The following is an 11,278-nucleotide window of genomic DNA, read 5'->3' as shown; positions in this document are numbered from 1 at the left end:
AAACCCTAGGTTAGTCATCCTTGAGTCCTCATGACCCAATCTTACCCAAGAACACCCAAAATCACCAAATATGGGTTTTATGTTCATCACTAACCCAAACCCTAACCCTTAGACAAATTAAAATAAGGAAATCAAGATTAGAGCATACCACCACAATCAAAACATAGCTTGTGATGAGATGAACAACTTTAACACACGCGGTTTGGCTCGAAATCAACTCCTTCCTCCTTGATTTGAGCTTTCTCTCACTCAAATGGGCTTCTCACTTTAGAACCTTTAATTGGAGAGATAAGTGGTTGGTGGAAATGTTTAAAGTGTTTCATCCACCACACAACTGGCCATTTACAGTCTTGAACTCGTCCCCATGTGAAAAGACCACAATACCCTTCATTTATCTTTTAATTAAAAAGCAGAAAACTGTGCACATGGCTAGTGCACGGCACGCTCCCTTAGGTGTGCGCGGCGCGCACGAAGGTCTGGACAGTTTCTGACTTCAGTTTCAATACACAATAATACCCACACTCTATGTACCATATTTACACTGTTGTACAATAATAATTTGGGTCTTACACTTTGTAGATATTGCTTTTGGGAGAAGACGGGCATGACAATGTTATGTTTGACAGTGTTTAACTCTGATGAAGTCTTTTATCATATGAATTGTTTTCTTTTGTAAACCGAATGTAATTATGTCTTTTCCGTTTAAAACATGTATTTTGTTATGTGGTAACGTGACACTGTTAAAGTGTATTTGGTAATTAATAAATAAATGTTCCGCCAAGTACAAAAAAAAATAGTGGTGTCACAAATAGTGGGTTCAAATACCATTATAAATGCAAGAAGATGAAGTTAACACACATTTGCTTTGCTGATAACCTACTGGTTTTTTGTCATGGGGATGTAAATTCTGTGAAAATCATTAAAAGAGCTTTAACTGATTTTGGTGATACATCTGGTTTGTTACCAAACATGAGTAAGAGTACTATCTTTTTTGGAAGTGTATATCTTGTAACTCAAGGCAAAATAGTGCAGATTCTTCCATTTGAAGTGGGTAGTTTACCTATGAAATATTTGGGGGTTCCTCTGCTAGCAAAAGGTTTGGGATTAAAGATTGTAAGTGTTTGGTGGACAAGGTTAGAAACAAAGTTAATAACTGGAAATTAAGGAAGTTATCTTATGCTGGAAGGCTTCAGTTGGTGCATCTGTTCTGTCTGCTATGCAGACTTATTGGGCTTCTGTATATATCTTTCCTTATGGTACAGTTAATGAAATTGATAAATTGTTAAAAGGATTCTTGTAGGCTCAGTCAGAATGTTCAAAAGGAAAGGCAAAGGTTGCTTGGAAGAATGTGCGTGTTCCAAAAGATCAAGGTAGTCTTGGATTAAGACCTTTAAAAGATTGGAATGAAACACTTATTGTTAAACAGATATGGAGGCTGACTACTAAACAGGATTCCTTATGGAGTAAGTGGATTAATGTGATAAATTTAAAAGGTATAAGCTTTTGGGATATTAATCCAAGTTATAATGATAGCTGGGGGTGGAGATTCTTGTTGAGATTAAGGGATAAAGTCAAAAATCATTTTGGGACTGATCATATTAATGGCAGTGTCAAGCATGTATGGGTCACTAATGAAGGTAAGAAAGTGCCTTTTTCAACCCATCAGGTTTGGATGGATCTTAGAGTCAATAGACCAAAAGTGGCATGGAATATGTTGTTTGGTTCAAAGGATTTGATCTTAAGCATGCTTTTATCTTATGGCTTGCCATTTAAACACTCAAGATAGAACGACAAATTTGGTGAACAATCAAAACCTCAGCTGTGCCTTTTGTGATAATGAGATGGATTCTGTAAATCATCTCTTTTTCAAATGTTCTTTTAGTTTGAAGGTGTGGAGATCTTTAAAACTGAAGCTTGTTTATAGGGGTTTGTCGGATGGTTTAAATGAGATTGTGCAAGGTATGTCAAATTATCCATGTGCAGGTAATATATGGAATGTAGTAAATAGATTGGTTATGTCTGCTTGTGTATACTTTTTGTGGCAGGAAAGAAATAATAGATTGTTTAGAATGGAAAAGAGATCAGATGAAGATATCTACAAAGCCATTCGCATTTTTGTTCAATATAAATTGTTGACTTTTAGAGTCAAACATAGTATTGCAATTAAAAAAGTGGCTAGGGTGTGGGATTTGAAGCTGATTGATGGTAGATTTTACTTATAGTATGTAGTTTGGGCTTAGTTTGTATTGGCGTGTTTCTTATAGTTTTGTTTTTGGTTGTATTTTCTCTTTGGGCTTGGAAAATGTCTAGCTCATTTGTATGTTACTTTTGAAAATTAATATATGTTTTCAGTTTGCCGGGGAAAAAAAATTTAATATGTAAATATTATCTAAAGTAGGGGTGTTCAATATATAGTTTCAAAGCAATTAACTTGAAACGAACCGAATAAAAACTGAAAAATAAATCAAACCAAATATGAATTGGGTTTCCGATTTTACATTTTCGAATTCTCTTTAACCGAAAATCGAATGAAGCCGCATCAAAGTAATAATATATCAAATTATTTAACATCTATAGATTTAAAGTTGATTTTAGAATCAAAAGTCGAATTTAAAATAGATTTGTTATGACTATTTGGTTAAATTATGATTTTTTGGGTTTTCGGTTTTAACCGAAGGGAATTCAGATTCGATTCATTTTCGGTTTTCAAAATTGATTTTTTTTTTTAGTTTTCGGTTTTACATCCACAAATTTTAAAACCAAACCCAAAAATTAAAGATAATTGAAAATTTAATTGATGAACACCTAATCCAAAGTTACGAAACAGCTTCAAATTACGTAACAATAATATAATATAATACACAAAAATAGCATCACAATTGCAAAAGGTTAACAAGAAGGTACACTAATAAATGCGTTGAAGGGGAGCTAAAAACTAATATTATAAATTTGTTTTCGCTAGCCTTTTCTACAACGATGAAGCCTGTGGAAAAAAGTTGAGGGGATCAAAAAGACATTCTTTTTGAAGTTTACTCAGTAAAAAAAAAAAAAAGGAAGTAATAAAATTTGATGGGTTAAAATAAAATATCATTAACACACAAATAAAATATCTTGTGATGACCAGTTACAGGATAAAAGATGAGTACTGAGATAATTCGATAAGATTACATATAACTTTTTCAAAAAATGATTAGGTGTAATTTGATTAGATCGCATATAACTTTTTTAAAAAAGACTCACTTCTCCGGATAGCCTAAACCAGAAAAATTTTATCCGCACGCACGCAGTTCAATTTTTTTTACGTAGTGTAAGTTCAGTTCAAAAACTTTGGATAAGAACTGTTTTAATAAATCGCATGTAGTACTTCATATTATACTGGCAATTCACCTTTACTTTATCTTTTTTACTTTGTTTATTAGTTTCATTTAGTCTTTTAGAATAGTAACATGGGCCACAACAATGATTTAATTGCACATGAACTGCCCTGCCGTAAAGATATTCATCATATAAATGGTAGCAAACACTCCATCATCTGCTTCTTTTCTTAGCTTCATGCATAATTTTATATTTATACGAGTATTAAATTAAAATTTAAATAGTAATATTAATTTACATAAAGGTGTGTGATGTTTTCATCTTTAATTCTATATCTTTCATCACATCAGTCTTCCATTCAAAAAATCATATGTACATGTCATTATTTTTTTAAAAGTTGAGTTGATTTTTTTTAAGAAGTAACAAAGTCAAATTTATTTCATCTTCACTTTAATTTCCTAATTTGGTTGGGGATTAGATTAGATACAGAAATTCTTTGTGTAAACTATGATTTCGATTACGATGACGGAATATTTTGAGTTAACAAATACATCATATTACAGTAGAATCAGAACCTAACATTTATACTCGTTTGTCTAGCAATGTCTTAAATTTTAGGAGTCACTAACCGTTCACCATTAATAGAACCGCTGATCAATCATATCCATAGCTAGACCTGGCAATTGTGACCCATACACTCAAATTCGGGTCAAATGGGTCAAGCTTTCAGGTCAATTGGGTCTTGAGAAAAATTAAGCCTAAAAATGTAAATTAAAACTTAAAAAAAGATCTAAATATGTTTCTCTCCAACCTATTGAGTCCTATAAAAAACTGAAGGAACGGGTCTAATGGGTATCAATACTCAAAAATCAATAAATAGAAATGGGTCAAATGGGTTTTGTGAACGGGTCAAATGGGTCGAGCACAAAATGTTTCATCCGTCAAAAGTTTATGAAAGCATTTATGGTTATATCATTTATTATGTTTATTAATAGTTCTTATGTATATATAATAAATAATAATAATTAAAATAATGTAATAAATGTATTAAAAAAAAGCGATGTAACCCATTTGACCCATTTGACCCAACTGACCTGTGACCCGTTTTGACCCATTACCCAAACCGACCCAACCTGAACCATTTTGACCCGTTTAAAAAATTGACCCGTTTGACCTATGACCCATTTCAACCCAAAATCATATTGACCCGTTATCCAAACCGACCCAACCTGACCCGTTTGCCAGGCATATCCATAGCACACCCAATTCGAAAGAAACCCGTATAACCAACAGTAGAAAAAATTGCGTTATGGGAGAATTTAAGAGATAACACCCCAATTAAGTTCGAATCCAGAAGATATTGCGGTGCACCCAGGAAATCATAACCATAAACTGGCACCTTAAAGTGTCACTCACCTAGTTCTCTACTAAAATAGAGTACTCCGTAGTAGTTTATAGGCTTTCTGAAATGACACTTAGCTAGACCCTCATAATTTAATATTTTATCAAATCAGATCCTAAAGTATATACATATCTTAGCATCAACAAATCATGCGGTTAACTTATCTCTTTCGTAGTTACATAGCGTAATGTTACAATTGCTTAACAACGTGCATAAATATTTATATGTAACTTTACACTCCATAATAAATATGGTTTAACTATATATAACTATTTATATAGTTATAGTTATTCAAGTAGGGATATTTGTACTCTTCTTTAAACGTTACTTTGATATGTCATTTTTGTTATTATTTGGTCTATGGTCTAGTCTATTCGATATTCAATTGATTTCCTTTGATATTCTTTGTTCAATACTATGATCTGATTCATTTTAGCTAAACTATTGAGATTGTAAAATTTGGAAATCATCGGGTGAAAACTCATTTTCGGGAAACTTTGTGAATTCATTTGTCGTGAGCTTTCTTAATTTATTTAGTTATGTTTCTACATGCATATTGGACATAATATGGTGCGTGGTTAGTGTATATGTTCTCTATGCGACTATATAACGCTACACTATGTAGACATGAGATATGTAACAGTCAACTATATATAGATGTATCACACGGTTGTCATTGTGGAATCAATGATTTACACTACATGGCAATGTGATTAGTCCAATGTGTCCATGCTATGTGATATTATTTGTTTAAATTCGGGAACGAGTCTTTCTATATTTATGATTGATAGTAATTAAGTCTTTTATTAGGGACTGGACGTATGGATGGATCATAGTATTTGGTATGATATGTAATATCTGTTGTGCGTGGGTATAGTGGGATAAACACCTTCAAATTAGGAAAATTGCATGGAGTCAAGATTAATGTGGATTTGATATATTGATAGAAATATCAAATATGATAAGGAATACTATTTGATACTTGGTGTTGTGAAATTTGAATAATGTTGAATATGTTGATATATACTCCGTATAATATAGTCATTTTATTACGAGTAACATTTCATACGCATTAATCCAGCATCTTCTTATGAACGTATTGCAAACGAGTCACACACAAACACACATGCATACAAACATAGTATTGTCACATTGTCCTTCTATGCGGTTCTACATCGTTCAATACTTTATTGTACCTAACAGCATCTATCGTCTGTTCTTTCTATTGAGAATTATCTTAGAACCGTGAATTGTTTCCGACATGTTCTGTACTCCCTATATTAAAATATTACGGAGTAATTAATACTTTTATTATGTATAATTATGTATGTAATGTAGTGCAATGTACTCCGTATGCATGTAATTGTAATCGTAAATTGTGATAAAACGGAATATAAATATATGAGGTCTAGAAACAAGCAAATAGTAACGTGATTCCGCAAGAGGAAATGGACAAAGACCGTGAAGCATAAGTCAAAAGCCGGTAGGATTTGACTGTGACATGCCACGCGGTTAAATCAAATTTGTTGATCCTAACATTCTCCCTTTGACTTCTTTAAGTCAAAATACGTTGTTATACCTAATTTCCAACACCAGTTTTTCTTTGTATAAAATTTATTATGTTTAATACTGAAAAAGTATTAGCATTATTTGATCAAGAAATATTGGTAAAACTTCATAATTAATATAGTGATATTCATTTTCAGTAGTGAGGTTTTCGGAAAAAGAAATACGGAGTAATTATTTTGTTTAATAAAGTACATTATAATATTTGAAGACGGTAAAAGAACGAGTGTGTCTCTAGTTTGACTTATTCACATTCACATGTATAATGTAAAGAGTAAAATTATTTTATATCGAGTATTTTGTAAGAATAAAAGTTATAAATAATGTACATTAACGAAGAGCTTGTTAAAATTTGTCACATGAAATTCAAACTCATTTATTAAACAATCTTTAAGCTATATTCAAATTGGAGTTTAATTCCAATTAAACCTTTAGCAAGTTTAACTCAAATGGTCGAATAGCAAAGTTTATATACACCTCCATACAGGGGCGGAGGGAGGGGGTCAAGTGGGGTCAGCCGCCCCCGACGATTTCAAAATTTTAGTGTAAATTTTTTCGGTTTTTCGATTTTGCCCCAGGTGGAATTTTTTTTTTGGCCCCAAACCCTTCATATTTTGCCCCAAAACCTTCGTATTTTGCTCAAAAGCCTCTAAATTTTGCTCAAAAAACTCTATATTTTGCCCCAAAACCTCTATATTTTGTAAAAAAAACAAATCCTTACGTTTTAAATTTTTATTGTCCCCGGTGAAATTTTTTTCTGGATCCGCCACTGCCTCCATATCTCACAATAGCAGATTGTAAGAGATTGGTGAGTAACAATTGTATCACATGGGACGACAAAAAAAACAGCTCAAGCAATGCATAAGTCAGTGGACTGTGCATACAAGTATAATCGAATTTTGTCAGAAAATTAAGATATTTTGGTGGGTCCCATTTCTTACCAAACAATTATCCTAACTCCTAAACCCTCTATTTCGTACCCAACTCAACCAACATCCAAAATACACTCATTTTTTTTTTTTGATTAAATTGAATATTAATATTAACTAATCTTAATTGCCAAAAATATTTATTTATACGTACCCAAAAAAATGTGATCATTAGATCCAACACCATACATCATATACTTTTTTAGCTCTAAATTTTTGACTATTTTCATGAGTCAATTCCAAGTTTTTGGGTTGCAGAATCGCAACTAATTTCAGCAAACCCGACCCGATTATTCACAAGATCAAATTCCATCCACATATTTTGCTGATGATGATGTCCGATCACATACGCTTCAATCCCCAGCAAATCTGAATTCCCAAACGTAAAGCAATATACGTCATCACTTCCTTTCGTTAAACCACCTACTTTAAACAATAATTTCTGACCCGAAACGACCATTTCGGACCCCCGGAACATCATACTCACATTAGGTAAAACAGGTAATCCGACCCGACTTCTTTCAACCCGGTAACAAAGATCCATTGCACCTTGAAACACAAAATTCAAATCCTCGTAAACACGTAACACGTTCTTGGTTTGTTTCAAGAACTCGTTTTTTAGAGCGGTGTAAACTGGTCCAAGAAGGAATGTAAACTGTGTACCCGAATCAATCATGGTTTGACCCGCACCAGTGTGGTCCGGTTCGTATACGGATTTGGGTAACGGTAAAACCGTACCCGCAACTTTGATTCCTTCTAGTTGAACCGTATATGCGACCCGGTCGAAATACGGTAAGGGAGTCGAGATATTTACCATCGGTGTGTAACTTAAAGGTTTCAACCACGTGGTATTAAATTCACCGAACATTAACACACCCGTTGAGTCTTGACCCGAAATGCAGTACGAGAATTTCGGGTAACCCATTTGAGTAACGAACGATAACGAGCCCCGGTTTAATCCCATAAGCCCGGTTGATTTAGAATCCTCTTCTTGGTTACTACTTGAACCCGTATCCATGCACCCGAATATTACTCCGGGAAGGACCGAATCCGTGAACCTGAATGTATCATAGGCGAGATTACCTTCGACTGACGTGGCATCTGCGTAGGATAAGATGACGTGACACAACTTTTTCTGATCACAGGAAACGGGTAATGTGAAATCACGGGTTCGGGTCTTGCAAACGGGTGAAGTACATGGAATAGGAGTGTACGAGGTAGAATGTAATGCGTCGTACGATAAAGGCGTGGTTGGTGTTTTGTTACAGTGGAGATACGACAGTTCGCTGCCGGTGTCGAGAACCATGGTGACCGGTTGCGGCGGTGAACCGACGGTGAGTGTGACGGTTAAAGAAATGTTGTGGTTAAAATACAGTTTTTTTGGAGGTTTAGTGAGGGACCCGGGTTGGATTGATTGAATCCTGAGGGGTAAGATTGCATTTTTTGGTAAAAGTAAGGATCTTGATTGAAAATAGAAAGAAAATATGAAGATGAAGAATAAGTTTGAAAGAAGAAGAGGATAAACAGAGTACATGTTTAAAAAATTTTAGTTTTGTATTAAGGGGGTTTTGTATGGGTTTAATGAAAAAGATGGGTTTATTTTAGTTTGTTGGTTTTACTGTTTTTGTTGATTCTCTTTCACATAGAGACACGTAAAGTATATGTGTAATGTTGGAAATGTTTTGAGTTATATAGTGGGGATGCTAGGAAGGGACACCATACTATGTACTACGTGTGTGTTGAACTGTTGATTTAATGATTTTTATGGGCCGTGAAAACCTAGCAATTAAGAAAAAGGCACATAGTGGAAAATAACAATAACCATTACGTCGATCATAATTTATATAACTATAACTATGATACAAATGAAACAGTTTCGATGTAGAAACATGTTTCAACATATGTATTTAGTTTCTTAAGGTCTTCATTAATTTTCGAAATTGAAAACACTTCAAAAGATTGACGTTTTAATCGTATTGAAGTATAGGAACCTAAGTTATCGGTTATGAACTATAACACGTCTTTTAAATGACATAAAAAAATGTTATATGAAATATTAAATTAAATTAAGTACATCGTTCAATAACCATCATGATAGCAAAAACGCTTCACAGTCATGACAGTTGAACGTTTGTTGTGCCAACTAATACGATTACATATGATCATTATGTTAACGCAATTTATGTTGTATATTATATATGCAGTATATTTTAAGTTTTAATTTTTCTTAGTTTTGAAACTTTGAAGTCAAGAAATGGAATGAAGTTGAAGTGACAACAATTTTTGTACCTGATACGATGATTGAGTTTTAGCTGCTTTTGATGAAACCTAACTTGGAAATTTATCATACACCAGTTTAGAATTAGAATACTTAAAATACAAATAACATAAATTGTGTGCGAACAACACTCAATGGAACAAAGAAAATGAAACATTTCTAGAAGACCGGTTTTTAGTTTGTGTTCTTCCAAAATACTACTCTTTAGGCCACTTGCTATCATACAATCCTTTCACTATCATTTTTTCTGTCACATCAGCGCTACATCAGCACAAACTCTTTAACATTTCTTTCACTAAATACTCACTATCATACACTCCATTTCAAACTTTAAACAATTTAAAATTATTATTTAAATATAATAAATAAATACAAATAACATTTTATTAAATAAAATAAAAACATTACATTATTAAAAATTAAAAATATTACATAATTAAAAAATAAAAGACAATACATAAATAAAAAAAAGCACAATAAATAACGCTAATTGTTTCGAACAATATAATCATCCAGGAGTGTCCAAATGTGTTCGATCAAATTGTTGCGAAGGACATGATGCGCTCTTTTATCTAGCATCTCTCAATCCACCCGATCTTGGAGTGCAACTCTCTCCGTCCAAGTACGTCGCGACATGTTTTCTCGTTCGCAGAGATAATCCTCTTCCAGGTCGCATATGTTTTCCTCGTTGTTGTCGGTGATCATGTTGTGAAGTATAACACAAGTGTACATGATTCGACGTATTTTATTGATACTAAAAGGTCTTGATGGGTGTTTTAGTATTGCCCAACGACCTTGAAGAACACCGAAAGCTCGTTCAACGTCTTTTCTCGCGGCTTCTGGAAAACGTTTAAACTTTACATTTTTTTGGCTCAATTGGACATTTAAACGACTTGACAAGTGTTGCCCATTCTGGGTATATGCCATCTACCAAGTAATACCCTTTTGTAAATTCGTGCCCGTCAATAGTGTAGCGGACCTCCGGAGCTCGACCATCCAATAAATCTTCGAACAAATCCGATTCATTAAGAACATTAATATCATTGTTCGAACCCGTTGGACCAAAGAAAGCATGCCAAATCCACATATCGTAGGACGCAACTGCCTCGAGTATTATTGTTGGTCCTTCGTGATCACCCCTGTGGTAATGCTCTTGCCACGCAACTGGACAATTTTTCCAAGGCCAGTGCATGCAATCGAGACTACCTAACATACCCGAAAAACCGTGCATCTTCAAATGTTTGGCATGCAATCGACGAACATCTTCATCAGTTGGTTTCCTTAAATATTCTCGCGAATGCATATGAATAATACATTTGCAATAATTTTTTAAACAATCACGAGACGTTGATGCCCCATGTGTAAATACTCATCGAATGCATCAGGCGCAATGCCATACGCCAATTGACGTATGGCCGATGTACACTTTTGAAAAATATTGAAACCGAGTTGACCGGTTGCATCGTATCGTTGATCAAAAAATTTAAAATAATCGGGTATCGGTTGAGAATTATACGATAGAATAGCATGACCAATACCCATAAATAATGACTTACTCATTCGAAATCGATTTCGAAAATAATCACCAGGAAATGTTGGATTATCCGAGAAATAGTCGCGAAACAAACGATTACCGGTATCAATACGATCTCTTTGTAACCGGCGTCTTCTAATAATTGTACGAGAATTTCGAGCCTCGTCTTCTTCGTCCATTGCATCAAGCGAATCGAGTAAGTTAAGCGTGTTGTAACCTTCTTGAATTAAATCTTCATCGAAATCGGACTCTGC

At 33.9% G+C, this 11,278-nt stretch overlaps 3 protein-coding genes across 3 annotated transcripts; 1 reads left to right on the top strand and 2 right to left on the bottom strand.

Annotated features, from left to right (window-relative positions):
• Positions 1–843: 843 nt before the first annotated feature.
• LOC139899778 (uncharacterized) lies at positions 844–2,222 on the top strand. Its single transcript, XM_071882614.1, has 4 exons — positions 844–1,113; positions 1,187–1,237; positions 1,301–1,666; positions 2,046–2,222. The coding sequence occupies exons 1-4, from the start codon at positions 844–846 to the stop codon at positions 2,220–2,222; spliced, it is 864 nt and encodes a 287-aa protein (XP_071738715.1).
• A 5,149-nt stretch (positions 2,223–7,371) lies between these two features.
• On the bottom strand, positions 7,372–8,746 carry LOC139895857 (aspartic proteinase PCS1-like). The gene has a single exon (XM_071878407.1). The coding sequence runs from the start codon at positions 8,744–8,746 to the stop codon at positions 7,439–7,441; it is 1,308 nt and encodes a 435-aa protein (XP_071734508.1). The 3' UTR covers positions 7,372–7,438.
• Positions 8,747–10,340: 1,594 nt separating this feature from the next.
• LOC139899777 (uncharacterized) lies at positions 10,341–10,793 on the bottom strand. The gene has a single exon (XM_071882613.1). It carries the CDS (start codon positions 10,791–10,793, stop codon positions 10,341–10,343), a length of 453 nt encoding a protein of 150 aa, XP_071738714.1.
• Between the last annotated feature and the right edge of the window lie 485 nt (positions 10,794–11,278).

Source organism: Rutidosis leptorrhynchoides, chromosome 3 (assembly GCF_046630445.1).
Source record: "Rutidosis leptorrhynchoides isolate AG116_Rl617_1_P2 chromosome 3, CSIRO_AGI_Rlap_v1, whole genome shotgun sequence".
NCBI classification, from domain to species: Eukaryota; Viridiplantae; Streptophyta; class Magnoliopsida; order Asterales; family Asteraceae; genus Rutidosis; species Rutidosis leptorrhynchoides.
Note: the sequence above shows the minus strand (reverse complement) of the source record. Positions and strands in the feature narration are given on the sequence as shown.

Excerpts from the sequence above, each read along its gene's own strand:
- LOC139899777 (XM_071882613.1), bottom strand. The coding sequence starts at position 10,793 with ATGCATTCGCGAGAATATTTAAGGAAACCAACTGATGAAGATGTTCGT.
- LOC139895857 (XM_071878407.1), bottom strand. The coding sequence starts at position 8,746 with ATGTACTCTGTTTATCCTCTTCTTCTTTCAAACTTATTCTTCATCTTC.
- LOC139899778 (XM_071882614.1), top strand. The coding sequence starts at position 844 with ATGAAGTTAACACACATTTGCTTTGCTGATAACCTACTGGTTTTTTGT. Across the intron at positions 1,238-1,300 it reads TGCAGACTTATTGGGCTTCT|GCTCAGTCAGAATGTTCAAA; the intron begins GTATATATCTTT and ends GGATTCTTGTAG. Across the intron at positions 1,667-2,045 it reads TGCCTTTTTCAACCCATCAG|GAAAGAAATAATAGATTGTT; the intron begins GTTTGGATGGAT and ends TTTTTGTGGCAG.